Source organism: Pezoporus occidentalis, unplaced genomic scaffold, assembly GCF_034315485.1.
Source record: "Pezoporus occidentalis ecotype Australia unplaced genomic scaffold, CSIRO_AGI_Poc_V1 ctg66, whole genome shotgun sequence".
In the NCBI taxonomy this organism is placed as follows: domain Eukaryota; kingdom Metazoa; phylum Chordata; class Aves; order Psittaciformes; family Psittacidae; genus Pezoporus; species Pezoporus occidentalis.
In genome coordinates, this window is record NW_026916009.1 from 1,654,362 (window position 1) to 1,671,846 (window position 17,485).

Genomic DNA, 17,485 nt, shown 5'->3' on the forward strand with positions numbered 1-17,485 from the left:
ACCTAACAAAATTCCTACTAATGGACTTTTAGATGCAATAGTCTTTAAAGTCTATTTTTACACACAATTTTCAAAGAAAAGTCATATACAGCCTATTGTTGCCTCAAACAGGGAAACCCCTTCCTTTCATACAATTTAAATTCTGAATATTTCAGTAAAAGAATAACTTTAATCCCACAGTTGAGAATTATTACACTGTTCCCCATATAGGACAAACTTCATTATATCCAACTACAGCAGCAATACTGGATAGTTTTACACATTCTGGCAAGTCTCACAATGACAAGAGCTCTCAGCTGTAAATACAACACGAAGGATGCAAGCATTACATGCAGTCTTGAAGCCAGCCTACTCAAAATGCACCAACAGCATGCCTGCAACTTCAAGCATACCTGTAACTTCAAGCATACCTGTAAGCACTAATGTGGTGACTACTTATGTCATTATGCTTAGATAGCCTAACAGTGTTAAACTGAAGTTACAGAAATGAAAGCTTATAGGATAAAAATAGAAAGTGACTCCGCAAACTTGAGAAAGAACATACAATTCCTCTCCCAGCAGTTTCGTGCTGCATTACAGGATACAAGAACACCTACCTTTGTGTTTACATTCACCATAATCATGACACAGAATGAAACTCTTAAACTTCACTTATTCACTCAACTGAAATGATGTTCTGACAATCCTGAGCTCTTCCTTGTCACAAGAATAGAAATGTTAGGAAATGCAACAACAAAATAAGAACACTTCAAATGCTGAATGCCTTTTCTATGTCACAAAAGGTTCTCTTGCCTCACATTCTTCCTTCTTTTTTTTTTTTTTTTTTTACATGAATTTGCTTGTTTTCAGGTTGTCCTAACAGACTGTTACAATTGTATAGTCGGCAAGTTCACTACCATCGGGGGGGGGGGAACAAACAAAAACTTTTCCCTATACCTTAATGAATTAAAGTGCTGCACAAATGACTTTTTCATTTCACAGAACATGTAATATCACCTCTACCTGCCTAGGTATGGCAATATATAAAATTATCCTGGAGAGTTTCACAATATAAAATACAGAGAGGCATGGAAAAAGCAGGAATTTTCAAGCAGCTTTTTAGACAAGAAATTCTCTCCTTTACTTTTGCAGAACACCCCACCAACTATATAATCTCTAATGCTCCACCTCCCTAGACACAGGCAAGTGGCTTTTTTGCAAAACTCACCATCTTCCAGTCAACTTACTCAACAGCTTGTCCCTAAAAAACAGGAAATACCACCCTGTGTCCACATTGCATTCAGCAGAAGAAAAACATGCAAACAATTCTTGAAGGACTGGGTTCAAACACAGCCTTAAGTGCCTATGAAATCCAGACCAAAAAAGTCCTTGGAAAAAGGCTCCTTCCACTCTCTTTGTAAGTAAAAACAGTACTTACCCTGACTGGTAAAGTATGAAATCTAGAGATGAACAATATCACATAAGAGCTGTGTTACTTAAAACCAAAAGAATTAGGTAGAAGCAGTTGCCTGCTCAAATTGTGATTTACTTTGTGCAAAGGCATGTAATGAAAAGAAACTTCGCTCAGAAAAAAAAACAAAAAAAACCCACAACAAACCCCAAAAAACAAGCAAACAAACAAAAAAAAACAGCTGGACAAACTAACACAATACATATTAAATGGAAAGAAAAAAATACACCCAAAAAACCCACCCACACCAATAATCCTCACATTTCAATCTCCACATCTTAACCCCTCCGACAGAACCTAAACAACAAATCCTTTTTGAAAATTTCAGCCTTTCAGAGCTGCCCTGGGTTCAATCGCATTTACCACAGAGTAATGTCAAGAGGCCTGAAAACTGAGGTCAAATCAGTTAAAAAAAAAGAAAAAAATACCACAGGAAGACTATCATTTCTCTCCCTCAAAAACAAAAAAAGTGCATTTTGGTCCCATTTATCAGAAGGAGAACTGAAATCATACCTGTATAGTAACTGCAGCAGATCGCCAAAGCAAACTTCAGACCTAAAGCTTGTGCATCATCTCCAGAGCAGCTCTCTTTCTCAAACGATAGAACACATCACACTGCTTATGGAAAAAGACAGATCCAGAGAAACTCCAGCTGCTGCCAGTATCATTACGCAGCCTCAAGGGTATCACAGAAAATGGAAGAAAATACTGCTTGGTTTTAACGGGGGGGGGGGGGGTATAATTTATTTAAAACTGAAAAGAAATAAAAATGAAAAACATACTTAAGGAAATTTAAGATACCATGTCACGCAAAAAATCGTATTTGAGATTATACACTGACTGTAAAGACATTGAGCATGCTGCTTAAAAAAGAAGCTAGATTTAGTAAAATACAATACTTTGAACCTTCAGCAGGGGTAAAGAAATTTCATTCTTCTCTGGATCCTTAACACAAGTTACAACTATAAAAAGGTAAGAAAAGTTCATGGAAGGTGGAGCACAAGAAAAATGTTTGTTTTTTTTTCAGTGTCAGAAAATAAGCAAAGACAAAATCCCCTTCTCTTTATAGTACTTTAAAACACGACAATGAACTGAGAACCTGACCAAAAAAAAAAAAAAAAAAAGGCTGCAAAAACAACATCCTCACTAGTTTAGGCTGACTACACACCACTCTGTCATTCAGAGTCTGCTCCTCAGAGCTTTTGCATGCTCAATCTTTCTGCCCCTTCTAAAAGGGAATTACTCCATGGGCATCATTTCCCTAAGGGCACAAACACAAACAAGCCTAAATCTTTGAAGATGATTTCCAAGATCACCAGCACCTGAATAAAATGAGAAAACTGAGAAGTATATCAGAAAACACTTCACGCTGGTTTATCAAAGTAACAAATAAATGTAATGTCACAGTTTTATGCGTCTCTACAACTCCATTCACTCCCAGTTCTCTAGTTATTAGCCATGGTGGGAAAAACCAACTAATTTCACTATTTCACATATACACTCCACCATATAAAAATCTTCAATCTTTCCCATGAATTTATATAGATCTTGCTTAACTAACATGAGCTAATTGACACATTAATTCCCTCTCCTTGGAATGCCAAACCAACACCAATCTGTGCAATGATCATTTCAAAGGATACAGGATATATGGTATTCAGGATACCAAAAATATGGTATTAAACAGAAGCAGTATCCCCAATAGCCCAGTGAAATGGATTACAGTGGACAATATAAAACATTTCATTTAATGGGCATAAAATGCAATCATGAACAAGTTCAGAATAAACACGCAGGGGAAAAACACATGAAAGAGAAATTAAAACTGCATATATTTTCATTATTTATTTAAAATATCTAGCCTTTTTTAGAATGCCATAAAATCATAAACGCTATCTCATAACAATAATTCCACAGATTAAGTAACATTACCTATCAAACTAAACTTAGTACCCCTGTACTTTACTCAAGAAAAGTGGAAAACCAGTGTACACAGCTCATATTCTTCACAACACCATTTGCATATTCTTAAAATTTATTATTTCTCTGCCAAAAACAACAGCCCCTTTTTCGAGGTTTCAGGCATTTTTTAATCTCTCTGACATCCATCATCCATCTCAGCCTCTTATTTTGCTGTTAGCAGTGTGGGGAATAAGAGGTTGGCAACTTCTCCTTTTAGATATATTTATAAATAGTGAAAATTACTGTAAATTTTCCATAACGGCATGATATTCTATTACATAAAAGGGATTTTTTTTCTCCCTTTGGCTAAATACTTTGTGCTCATCCTCCCACCCCTTGCACTCCAGACAGATAAAACTTATGCTAACTGATCCCAAATAGCCATTTAATTTAGGATATTTAACATATTTACATTCCCCACAAGTGGCAGCAGACCAGTGGTTTTTACCCAACAAGAAAGTAGGTAGACAAAGTTCTGCAGTCTGCAATAAACATTCTGCCTCACATATAAAGCGATAAACTAGCACAACTTCTCATGCCAACTTACAAACTTGCCACCTAGCAAACAAAAAAATTACAGTGAATTACAAACTCTGCAACACCCAACACCTCTCAAACAATATTTAAAAGGACATAATTCAAAATCACTTTGAGAATTTGCATTCTACAAACACATACTGTATAACGATTATTATTAAAGCAAATCAAGACAAATTAGTTCACTTTGAATTCACACTAAACTACTCACTAATAAATGGCTTTGTGTATTTTGTTTGTTAAACAGACTAAAATCTTCTCTTTGAGAAGAAATCATATTCAAAAATACAATTTCAGTTATGTTTATATATCCCCATCTGCTAAGAACAGCAATACCGAGAACAGACTTTGACTGTTCTGAGACAGGCTTTACAGACAGACAAGCAGCAATTCTGCTTTCAAAAGTCACATATTACCTAAAGGTTATCTGTCATGACCCTTTCATGTTTAACAAGTTTCCACTAAGGGGCAGAAACAACACCTGACATTTTCACTACTAACCTAACCTTCGGGCCCAAAGAGCAGCACTGCTGCTGCAAAAAGCTTGAAATAACCTGATATCTTGAAGAACTTCTCTCTTACCTTAAAACAGTCCATCTAACAGCTTAGTGCCCTCATGAGGGATGGTCCCACTCTTTCCCTACTTCATTCCCACCTCCTCCATCACTTCACACTTCCACCATCACTGAGCAAAGCAATGATGCTTTTCTTGTCCTAGTCAGTTTTCTGTTGGTTCAGCTAACTGAGCGGGCTCACAAATGATCACATAAGGACCAGACCCAGGACAAGGACATAATTAGAATATAAGCAGAAAGATGGTAGATAAGCTCAGCAATCTTGCACCTAAACAGCAGCAAGGCCTAATATTTGCATATTTTGATAGGCATTGCTTTAATTTCTAGACACCTTATGTTCCAAACATTTCTAGGTGGGTATGAGGAATAATTTATGCACTTAATCTTAAATACAAGTTTTCCAATATAAAAAAAAAAAAAAAAAAAAAGAAAGTCTTATTCAGGATAGTCCAGCAAGCAGTCCATTCAATCTCGTCAAGGCAGGCCTTCATAGAATAGAATCATAGAATAGCTAGGGCTGGAAAAGACCTCAAGATCATCCAGCTCCAACCCCCTGCCATGGGCAGGGACACCTCCCACCAAACCATGCCACCCAAGGCCCTGTCCAACCTGGCCCTTCATAAATCTCAATCAGAATGCTTCTTAATATTCCCACACCCAGCACAAAATTTAGAGCCACTGCCAGAGCCACCCAGCTGGTAACACACTGGACGAAGAGAAAATTGCTATCTGCCCTTCATTGCTGAAAAGACTGGGGCAGTCTTCTAAAGTCTTCAATCCCACCTATGAAACTTTAACACTGACAAGCAAGTAAATATATTTTTCAAACCTTCCTCTCATAAGGCACAAAGCAAAAAGTCTTAATTCTTATTCCATGTAACTATGATAGAAAGATTTCCTTCACTAAAATCCGAATTTAAATCACTTTCCTCTCCTTCCTTGAAACCAGTGAACCTCTTTATATTAACACTAAACAAAATCTCACAGAAATTCTTACAAGATTTAGCCTAGTCTTTTATCAAAAAGAATAACAGAAATTAATATCTGCTTTCTAACAACGTTTATCAACATCCCAATAATTTGCTCATAAAACATTGCCCATAAAACATCAAAAATCATTACTATCATCTTGCTATATTATTTTCATGTCATACAAGTTAATCATATGATAGTCATGCAAATATTAAAGAACAGTAGTTCACAATGTAGGAAATAGCTCTTCTGCAGCTCATCTATTTATTCATGTAAATATAACTGAAAATTGAAAAGAATTAAAATCCATTTAATGATGGCATGCAGGTTGAAATAAGCTTCTTCAAACAAAACCATCTCAGGCTTCCCTAAAATCTGTTAATAGTATCAGCTGAAATAGCAATTTAATAGCCATGATCTGCTCTTCTAAGACTATAGGTTTTAAAAAAAGGGTATTATCTATAGCATAAATCAACTCTGACAAAACAGCAAACAGCTCAAATAGATAAAAGACCCCAAAGTTATTCCCAAGAATTTTGACAGAGTTCATAAAAATTAAAGCAGTAAATTCACAGCAAAATTACAAAATACTCTAATAAAAACATTCACATATACCTAGAAGAGTTTTTAACTTTAGCAAAAAATACTAGATTTACGAGTTCAGCACAAAACTAGCTTTGGCTACGTGTATAACCAACACATAGGCTACCCAAACCAAGTAATATTTGTCCCTCATCCCACAATTAACTGAGCATAAAACAACTTCACTACAGTAACACTAAGCAAATAACAATAAAACAAGCACTTATATTTCAAACTGAAAGACCATTAAGAATAGATATTACAATGACATCTACTGGGAAATAAGCTGCAGGAAAAGTGGAGTCCATAGTTCAGAGCGTATCACTATAAATTTGACAGAGCAACTGGCTCATTGCACCTGGGAGCCAGAAAATTAACATTTCTCACTGAAAAAGGCACAGTTCATTTGCAAGAACATATTAGTCAAAAAAATTTCACTTCAAGAAAAAATTGCCAACCTAACCTGCAAGAACCCTGAAAAGAAGAAATGCACCTAAATTCAGCGTGCTGTGATTACATGCTTCATCTACTGAAATGCAGTTTTGCTTCATAAAGTATGAATAGCCCAATGTCTAAGGTTCCAGGTACAGGTATCCAACAAAATTTACAAAACTTAGATTACTAAGCAAGAGGCTAATTTCAGGTGCACATTTAAGCATGAAAACACAATATTTGAAGAGAAAATCCAAGATAAATGGGCCAGCAGAATCTAGATGTAGACTCTACCGAAAGCTTGTCAAAAAACATGGTACTTAAATACATTTATCAATAAAATATTGCGTTGAACATAGAGTAAGATATCACTTGCTTAAAGCACTGACTGGAGAAGCACTTTTCTTACATGGTGCACCACAGTGGTAAACCACTTCCTGCCTTAAAACCTACAGCACTAAACCACAAAGATTAATGATGCAAATGCAAGTAGAACATGAGCAACAGACAATAAATTTTAGAGAACTTATTAACTGTAGGATGCAGAAGCTTGCTACTTGGAATTACAATTCTTGAGCAATGTAATTCAGTAACCACAATGCAAAAACAAACTATAGAAGAGAACAATTAAAATACCACCTGTAACTAACAGTTACGGTCACAATACTTTGTATTAGCTACTTGCAAATTTACAGGTTGTATTTTTGCACTTATACAATACAGTATTACCATCAGCAAGTCCCATTACCACCAATAAAATGGCTTATGCTATTTCTACATCCACTCAATATAGAATCAATCTCACTCTTCCGCTCACTCCAGGTTGAACTTATAACACTATAAATGCATTAAATTAGCTTTCCTGGCAAAACACAGCACAGTTAATGCAAAGGAAAAGTAGACTGGTTGAGTGATAAATACTTCACCAACTTGGCCAGCTATACTCACTCACTTGAAAGGAAACAGACAAGATAGTCCTATACTCACATTATCACTAAACTTACCAACCTAACAACAAGCTCACCGTAAACCTTGAGTAGAAAGAAACATGCACTAACAATTGGTGCAACCATTTAATATAGTTACAACTCTGATGGGCATATATAGACTGAACTACTACCATGGAATTTAATTTCAGAAAATTAGAATCAAAGACACATAAGCAACATACTTTCAAGTACTTTTTTCCTATATTTGTCATACATATTGAAAATATTTAGTGTCACTTCTGCAGATTTTTATTTTTATATATGCTGTTAATGCAAGGGAGGCTAACTCTCTCCTTCAAGCAACAGTTTCTGCCAACCTTACCAACAGTAAACGTCAATGCAGAGCGCACTGAAGTAATGCCCCTTCAGACACATGGCAAGGTTTTGGTAGTGGGTTAGCCTCTGTGGGAAGAGTTCAGGAGCTGCCCTCATGACAGGCTAAGCCAGCTCCAAAACAGACTTGCCACCAGCCAAAGCTGTGTCAGGCAGTGATGCTGGTGGTGCCTCTGTGATAGCTTATTTAAGAAAGGGAAAAAAAACACTGCAAAGCAGCTGTGAGAGAGCAATAAGAAAAACGTGAGGGAAACAACCCTGCAGACACCAAGGTCAGAGAAGGGGCAAGACATGTTTCCAGACCCTGGACAGAGATACCCCTGCAGCCCATGGAGAACATCATGGTGGCAGAGGTCATCCACCTGCAGCCAACAAAGGACCACTGTGGAACAGATCACATGCTGCAGCAGGTGGGTATGCTCTGAAAGAAGCTACAGCCCATTGAAAGCCCACATCAGAGCAGGCTCCTGGCAAATGATGCAGACTATGGAGAGAAATCCATGCAGGAACAGGTTCTCCAGCAGGAATTATGGCCCATGGAAGACCCAGACTGGAGCAGTCTGTTCCCCACTGGGAAGAGCTTACACTGGAGCAGCTCTTTAAGAACTGCAGCCTGTGGGAAGGACCCATGCTGGAGCACTTTGTGAAGGACTGTCCCATTAGGGGGAACCCACATTCACGACAGGGAAAGGTGTGAGGAGGAAGGAGAGGCATAGACAGTGTGCTACAAACTGACTGCAAGCCCCATTCTCCATCCCCCTGCACCACTTGGGAGGAGTTAGAAGAGTTGGGAATGAAGGGGTGTTGAGCTTGCGAAGAATGGAGGGCTGGGGGGGAAGGCAGTTTTAGTTTCGGTTTCTCACTATCCTACTCTATTTCTAATTGGCAATAAATTAAATTAATATTCCACAAATCGAGTTGGTTTTGCCCATGGCGGTCATCAGTGTGTGATGTCCCCGTCCTTAACCCATAAGTTTTTCCTTACTTTCTCCTGTTGTTCTATTAAGGACTGAGAGTGAGAGCATGGCTTGGTAGGCACCTCGCAGACAGTCAAGGTTAACCAACCACAGCATACTACTTCAATTTAAAATCACACGTTTTCTGACATCCTACAATAGCCTGGCAGGCCAGATATACCTACGTATTAATTCACTGCACTTAGGAGTAAGATACTATATTGTCCACATATCTTAATGACTTCTATGATTCTATGTATCCATTACCACTACTAGTTTCCTAATATTTTTAAAGAGTTTCAACTTGTCAGCATCTTCCTGAATTGTTGGTCTAACATTCACTGGAGCTAATCAATATCTGCTTTCATGTCTGATGAACAAGTGTTCCACCCATCAGTCCTCTTATCACCTCTTCACCAAAGCTGAATTATAAAAGAAACAAGCTTAAGGAGCAGAAAGGTTGAAAATAACTCTTCTGATAGTCACATTTCTGATGGTTAAATATATTTTACAAATCTGAGTTGCCTTTGTTAAGGTGATACACATCTTCAGAGAAGAGAATAGAGATTATTACTAAAGATCTAACCACCAAGTTACTATTTATAAAGGACTGCCATTTCTGCAATTTAAAACTGGTATGCTAATTCTAGCATTCTTCTCTTATTCAACCTTATTCTCTTGTTCAACCTACTGGAAGATAGATGCTTCCAAATCTACAGCTACTTGGTCTAAGTAAGATTAACAGATATGTGGAAAAGAACTATGAAACTCATCTGTCTACAGACTGTAGTAAAATTACTGAGAAACAAATAGTTTTCACTTTTATGTCTATTTAAAAGAAAGCTATCTGCAGGAGCTGAAAGCAGGTACTTCTAATAACCAGAAGGATGGACTATTAAGAACAGCAATAAAAATCCACTCCCATCCTTCCCCTCACAAACAACAGAAGGCTGTTTCTGTGTATAAAAAGCAATACAGTCATGGCAACCCGGACTATGAAGAGAGGAAAATCAGAAGCTCACGCTCCCCTTTCAGTCTCTAGAGCTGACAAGTAAAGTATAATACTCTTGAAAAGCTAATAAATAGAGAGCTAAGAAATTCTTTTAGAAGAATCTAGATAACACAGTACATGGAAATCCTACATCCTACACCCCTTCTGAAAGCTGAGCAAGGCACAGAGGATTGGCCTTTCACTCAATTCTGCATGCTAACTTTGGTGACAGGACTTCCCTCACCCAAATCTGTTCCTGCTAGATACTTCCTGGCTGAAATGCCTCCATCTGGTAATTTTTTCTGATGTTTTTAACAAAGAGTTAACAGACACAAGCATTCAGTTACCCTAGAAAGCTCCATGCACTGTGCAAAATGACAAGCTGATTTTTTTAAAAAAGCAAGGATCACGAGGAGCAAATAGAAGATTATTCTAGAACAGACTTACACAGGACAGCCTCAAAGAAACTGGACAGGTCAAGACAATGTTTGGAATTTATGTCAGTATACCAGTAATTTGCATAATTGCTTGGTCTTGTTACACCATCATAAGTTATGATTTTCTTCAGGATACTGATGAACAAAAACAATGCAGGAATATGAAAACTTTAAACACAGCGCATTGCCCAGCATAACTAGTTCTCTGCTTTTTATGAAATACCCAGATACATTAATGCAGACTGCAAATATGTTTTCTTATAGTATCAGATACATCAGACAATCATAGAATCATAGAATAGTTAGGGTTGGAAAGGACCTTAAGATCATCTAGTTCCAACCCCCCTGCCGTGGGCAGGGACACCTTACCCCAAATCATATCACCCAAGGCCTCGCCCAACCTGGTCTTGACTCAGATAATATATTCCAGAGAATTACTCTGTTGCAGAGTTTAGACTGAGACTGAACTTGGTAACAGAGAACACAGCACTAGTACATAAAGCATTGAATAGGCAGAATAAAATTTAACCCATGACTGACATTGTGTCAGATACCACAAAAACATCCTCCTAGATAAAAACACTTATCTTCCTCTTCTCTTTAAGAAGCTGAAGTATGACATAGGAATAACTCCATGACTTCTCCAAGTTATTGAAGAAGAAGCCCTTCTGGGCAAGAAAAGTTATTTGATTTCTGTAGTAACACAAGCAGATTAAAGTGAGCAACTTACACATTATCTTTAAAAGCTGTAATTTTGTATAAAGTAGAATCAGAAAAATTACTAAACTAATTGCTATGGTACTCAAATTTATACTTAAATTTTCTCCTATCCATTTATTTTCCTATTTAATGGAAGAGTATCTCTTGAAAAGCACATCACCTTACCAGGTAACTGATTGACTAGAGGGCTGAGAAACCGACTTACCCAGTGGGAAAATTTAAAAAGAACAACCATTGATAAAGAAAAATTAACGAAAAAACTTTTTTTGTCCAAACAGTAGCTTTTTTACTTTCATTACTGCAGGATCACTTATTGAATATTTGCTCTATTTCCTACAGTCTTCCACAAAATTTTAAGCTGAAGTGCTCCGAAACCTTATTGTATCACAGACTCAAGGGAAGGATAACAATTTATGTAACATTCCCTGTTGCTACAGTGATTGAGCTAAGTATCAATTATAATTTGCATAAACACTGCCAAAAATTTAAAGAACTGATTTTCCACTTCTTAAGCAGAAGTCAAATGAGTTGCAGTTGCCACAACTTCTACTACTATAAACTACAAGCAACTTCCACATGTAGGAGATCAGGTTTGATTATTTTGAAGCTGCTATGATATTGCTAAGGGGGGGAAGGAAGAGAAAAATACATTCACCTTAGCACTGAACTTCAACTGACCTATGCCTCCACTGACTTTTGCAACCATTTTTGTACTTGACAAAAAAAATCTCAAAGCACCAACTGACATAGAAAAGGGAGTGGCTTGTCTACAGACAAGTACAGTCCAGTGTAGCACCTACATCAATGGTCCCATCACCACACTGCCTACCATCCTGCAGATTATATTCAGGTCTCGGTCACTTTCTGAGCCTCCAGGAGATCTGAAGAATAACCACAACAAAACTTCCTGTCAACAACAAAACACTAAAGGATTACAGTAGAATTATCCCATCTTCACTACATGACTTTCTGGACAACTACTCTTCCATATGCCTCTAAGAAATCACATGCCCATCTTCACCATAAAATCCAAGGCTACTATTTTGAACGTAATTTGGATTTAATTGGACATAAGAGCTTTGGGATTATAACCATTATTATAATCAAAATCACCAGTATCCAACTAATCAATAGTTATAGTCCCATATACAGCTTTGTATACAGATCCTGTGCAAGAGTTTATGCAGCTCTGGCACCATTAAGGCGAGGGGGGTTCACCAACAGATTTGCTGCTAGGACACTCGCATCACTAAATGCAGAATCCCCTCACGCTGGACCTCTTCTGTACAAAAATCCCACTCTGTGGTCTCTCAGCCAATTCCAAAGACTGGAGCCTATCGCCTTCCTGCTGTCCTTCATTCACCACTTGTTTAAAATTTAAACATGTCCATGCTGTGACCCATACTGCACCTTGCAGTCAACACTCACAATACAGTTTTGTTCTTTCATTCTCACCTCCCCCTTAAAGCTCTCTGTTGTCACGATGCTTGGATAAATGGCCAACAGTCAGGGAATTGCTGTGAAGTGGCCAGAATCCATCAGGCTGACCAAGAGTGCCTCATTCTTTTCGTTCACTCACCATCTGTCTGTATCCATCTCCATACAGTCCTTACAGACTGTATGCTGTCTGCGGCAATAACCACCTTTTTTCATTCTCTATTTGCACAAAACTGCATGGAGTCCTCCTCTGTAGTTTTAGTTAAAACAATAAAAGCGAGCTGTTCAACACTGATTTTATAAACGGGTTTATACAAAGAAAAGGAAAAATGGTCAGAAAAAGGACAAAAAAAAAAAAAAGCCAACTCAAACTACATCTGCTTCTTCCTATTTGGTTCTGCCTTCCAAGACTCCTCTTCCCTATTTCAGAAAAAATCAGTTTTCCAGTTTTCATAAAAGCATAAATCTAAATACATGTATGTCAAGTTATGGCTGTAAGAAAGCATTTCAATATATTTCTCTTCAAGAATGTAAGCCACACTACTTCAACACAGGACAAGTTATTACATAATAAGATACACCTCTAATTTCCTGTAATTGACATGTTTTGTAATGACCCAAAATATGCAAAGTCTTCTCTCTAGAGGGCAGTTGGTCATCAAACAATTCAAAAGAAACAGAGCTGTTTTTAGAGGGGCATTTTAAATATTCTGTCACTGGTTCAACATTCTCTCCCATCTTCACTGACATAACCTCATCACAAGATCTCATCCCGACTTGTCTTCTGGAAACACACAAGCATTTTCCACTTAGGAGACTGAAAGCAAAACCAAGACTGGGGCGCTTTGTATCTTCACAGAAGACACCACAAACCCATGTCCCTCTCTTCTGTTTCCTACACATTCAGACCCTTCTTAGGGGGTCTTTTTGGGGGGGGGAACTCTTTCATTTGGCCCTACAATTGCTATGAACATAAGCTGACAATATTTTTTTTCTCTTCCTAGTAAAAAGAGAAAGAAAGAAAAAACCCAAAGTCCTAACATCAACCTGGCTTCAGAGTGGTCAGAACACAAATCACCCACTGCGGTTGCAACTTGGGCGTAATCTCCTTCTCCCTAATTCTGTATCATCTCTACTACATCATGCTTTCATCCTGCACCTACAACTTGGTAGCTGCCCTTCCTATCAAATACCCCAACCCTGCTTGGGAAAGGAAATATAAACTGACAGGTATATCCCAATTAAAACACATAGCATTGTGTTCTAAATTAACAAGCAAAAAAAGCTGTATTTACACGAGACCAGTACCTCCTCAGTTTATCACACCATCTCCGTGCTGCTAGCAAAGGAGAGCAGAAGGTGGGAAAGGAACGAAAAGGAGCAACACAGACGACACCATCCGAAATAAATATTCAACACGCTCACAAAGTGGAAGGAATTTAGAAATCAATTACATATCTAAACGCCTCGTCACACCGGGGTAGTTTATGCTGGAGGTGAACCAGCTCTCCAGTCCCCAGGCTGCAGCAGTCAGTGCCACCCACCCGTCGCCCTCTCATCGCGAAGGGGACAGGGGTGGCACGACTCCGCTCCGCCGACCCCGGAGTCGGCCCCACCGCCAACACCGGGGTAGAGAGGAGGACACGACCCTGCCCAGCCCTCGTGGGGCTGCTCCATGACCACCGCCTCGCCATCCGGGGCCACCTCAGCACCAGTGACCGTTAGGCGGGGACGGCGACCGTTATGCCGCGCGCGCCCCGCCCGCCGCACCTGGATGTAGTTGGTCTCGCAATACTCGGCCACCCGCTCCAGGTTCGTGTAGCTGTCGAACAGGGCCCGGCGCCCCCCCGGGATCTCTTCCTCCAGCAGCATCTGCAGCTCCGCCATCTTCACATCCTCTCACCCGGTCCGTCCGTCTCTCTGTCCGTCCTCCTCGCCTCCCTTCGCTCCGCGCTGTACCCTTTCCCCCCTCCCACCCCACGGCGTTACTCGCCACCCGAGCCCGGCCTCGCGCCGCGGGCAGGAAGCGCGCGCGCGCCAGACCCCCACCGCGGCGGTGAACGGGACGCGGCCGGCAGACACCTCTTGCGCATGCGCCCGCCTCCCACCGAACACCCCCCCCCCCCCCCCCCCCCCCAACCTTCCCCTCCGTCCCGCAGAGCGCCCACTTCCGGCCCGGCGGAGGGACGCGGGTGATAAGTGGGATGGTCCGGTGGCGGATCGGCTGCAGCGTGTGCAAGGGCGGTTCTCCTTCACCTCGGGCGGTTTGTACAAAGCAGAAGCGATCCCTGCCTTGTTGTGCAGTTTTCTTAGGGGTCTGGTTTGTTTTTAACATCAGGTGCGGGGCTCGGCCCGGTCCCCGGAACTACGGAACCATTGAGTAGTTTGGGTTGGAAGGGACCTTCAGCGGTCCCTTAGCGCAGTCCCCTTGCAATGAGCATCCTCAGCTACATCAGGTTGCTCAGAACCACATCCAGCCTGGCCTTGAATGTCTCCAGGGATGGGGCATCGACCACCTCTCTGGGCAACCTGTGCCAGGGTTTTACCAAGCCTCATTGTAAAGAATTTCTTCCTCAGGTCCAGCCTCTTTTAGTTTGAAACCATCACCCTGTCACAAGTCCTGCTAAAAAGTCTCTCCCATCTTTCTTACAGGTCCCTTTTAAGAACTTTAAGGCCACAATAAAAGTCTCCCCAGTCTTCCCCAGCTTGAACAACCGCAACTCTCTCAGCCTTTCCTGATAGGAGAGGTGTTCCATCCCTCCGGTGGCTGGATCTCGCTCCAGAGGCAGCAGTGTCACCTTGAGTTGTTGCCCCAGGGGTGTCCCCTGGAACTGGAGCTGGCTCCAGCCACAGCATTAGTCTGGAGGGCCAACACCAAATAACAACATGTACCTTCATTGTAGGAAGGCTTGGCGCTTTTTTTTAATCATCATTTTGCACTAATTTACTCAGTGGCAGCTTGCTAGCAGCACTCTTCCCAAAGCATCAGTGTAACACCACATATATTGATACCTCTGGAAGCTTTGTCCTCAATACAATGTGAGCTAGGATCAGACCCTCATGCTTTTAGTATAGCTGCTGCTCTGCTCTTCTGATGAGCAGAGGAAGAACAAAATGTTTCTTTTGTGCAGATTCGGCCTGAAAAGCTGCTATTGTACAGGGGCAAGAGGAAGGGTAAATTCTCAGCTGCCAAGTAGTCAGCTTTTCAGCTTTAACAGAAAAGCGTATTAATGAAGGGTCAGCAGAAACAGAGGAAGGACAGCCTCGTGGCTGAAGCACAACACTGAAGCCATGAGTTAGGAGGTCTGTTTGGTCAGTTCCCGGCTTTAACACTGACTTCCTTTATGTCCCAGGCAAGTCACTCAGTATCTCTACAGTTGTGATGAAAATGCCCACCCTTAGAGGAATGTGGAAGGCTTTCCCACTGAATTCCTTCACCTGAACCCAAAAGTAGCCTTTCCCCTCCCCCAGGAAAAAGAAAAGGCAATCAGCCCTCTCAGCAGAAGTGTCCCAGCTTTCTCTAGGGGAGCTCATTTGTCTCTTTGAAATGAATTGCAGCTGTGATTACTTGCTTCATGTTCCCGTGAGGCTCCAGAGCTTCTGCTGCCTCTGTAGTGCAGCCCTGCATGATTGGACATCCCTTACATACTCTGAATACAACAGTCTGATATTTTCCCAGCCTCTCTGTTACAGACAATTCTGTGGTAGTCACCAGCTAGAGAAGATCCAGTGCTGCAGTCCTTGTACACCAACCTGGTACTCTAGAAACAGTTGTTCTCGTGCCTTGAAAGCTGTTGCAAAGGCATCCAGCTAGATAGCCCTGGGTGCCAGGTGATTTCTAGAATTAGAAGCAGATTGTAAACAGCTCCTGGGGTCATGCAATAAACATTTCATCTTTGGGCCAGTCCTTTTTAAGTTTCTTCCCTTAAAAGAAAAATGAGATAGAAATCCCTGTCTTGAGGAGTGTCTGCCTGGAGATATTTCCTCTTATCTCGCTTAGCTCTCCCATGTGAAGGATGAGTCAGGCACAGTGTTCATTATACTGCTTTAAAAACCCTCATATGTAAAGCATTTTTCTCCCAATTTTAAATATGGCCCAAAATTCACAACTTCAACTACTTGACTGTGTGCTATAATTTTTCTACAGGCAGTTGAATTGCCAAGGGTAATTCATATTTTCCAGCTGCAGTAGACTTAATCTCACAAGAAGTCTTGAGAATTGCAAAACACCCTGCTAGAGACCCCCCACTATGGCATGTGCGGGGAAGGGAGGGGTGACTGCTCGAGAACACAAGTACCCTATCACCCAGTACCCACGCTCCAGCACGGGGCTGTGCTAGCGCGGTGTCAGGTTGCCTGCAACTCTTCACAGCAGATGCTGGCACTCCCTGCCCTAAAACAAGGACTAAAAAAGTGTCATCCAGGCTTGCTCTTGGTGCCCTGTACCCCCAAAGTTTATAAACCATGAGTTATACATCCAGAATTACTGACTGTGAACTAATTAAAGAATAAATCCTGATTGTCGGCTCCTCTGCTGGTCATTAATGTGCCTTTTGAGAGAGCTAATCAGAGCCTTCACTGCAAGGGCTCAGAGAAGAAAAGCCAACCAAATCAACTCAAGGCTGCTGCGGGTGTGGAGCTCCATTCTTGTCCCACATCTCCAAGAATCAGCAATGGCCAGGCCTCCTCACCCTCAGGCTTGCAGCTGATGAGTAACACCTTTGCCTTTCGGTAATGGGCCCCATGCTCCCTCCTCCACAGTACCTTTAGCTTGAGCTCTGCTCATCACATCTGCTCCTGCTGCTGCAGCTCCAGGAGCTGCTCATGCCAATGCTCCCACCACTCTTCATTTCTATGCCAAGCTGGAGGCAGGCTAAAGCTGCCTTCTCTCTTCATTCATTTGCTTTTCAGGTGTGAAGTCAAGCTGTCATTTGGCAGCTCCCCAGAAAACCTGCATGATCTTTCTTTCGGCAAAAGGAGAAAGCTGTCAAGATGTAAAGAGGAAGGTTCTCTAAAGATGCTGTTAGGAATTTTAACTTGGATTAGCAGCACCAGACTGTAGGGAGAGGGAACTGTTAATTGTTTCATCTTCTCTCTGTGCTTTTGGGTACC

General features: G+C 40.8%; 1 protein-coding gene across 19 annotated transcripts in view; it reads right to left on the minus strand.

Annotated features, from left to right (window-relative positions):
- The window catches only part of ABI2 (abl interactor 2), a 69,613-nt gene extending 55,226 nt beyond the window's left edge, over window positions 1-14,387 (minus strand). For 2 of the 19 annotated variants that reach the window (XM_062640673.1, XM_062640657.1), the window contains exon 1: window positions 14,144-14,384. In XM_062640673.1, coding sequence (XP_062496657.1) covers window positions 14,144-14,260 — 117 coding nt within the window. In that variant the 5' untranslated portion in view covers window positions 14,261-14,384. Of the gene's footprint in view, window positions 1-13,827; window positions 13,900-14,143 lie in introns of those variants that run through there. The other 17 variants (XM_062640666.1, XM_062640661.1, XM_062640671.1 and 14 more) reach the window with 12 other exon arrangements.
- Between the last annotated feature and the right edge of the window lie 3,098 nt (window positions 14,388-17,485).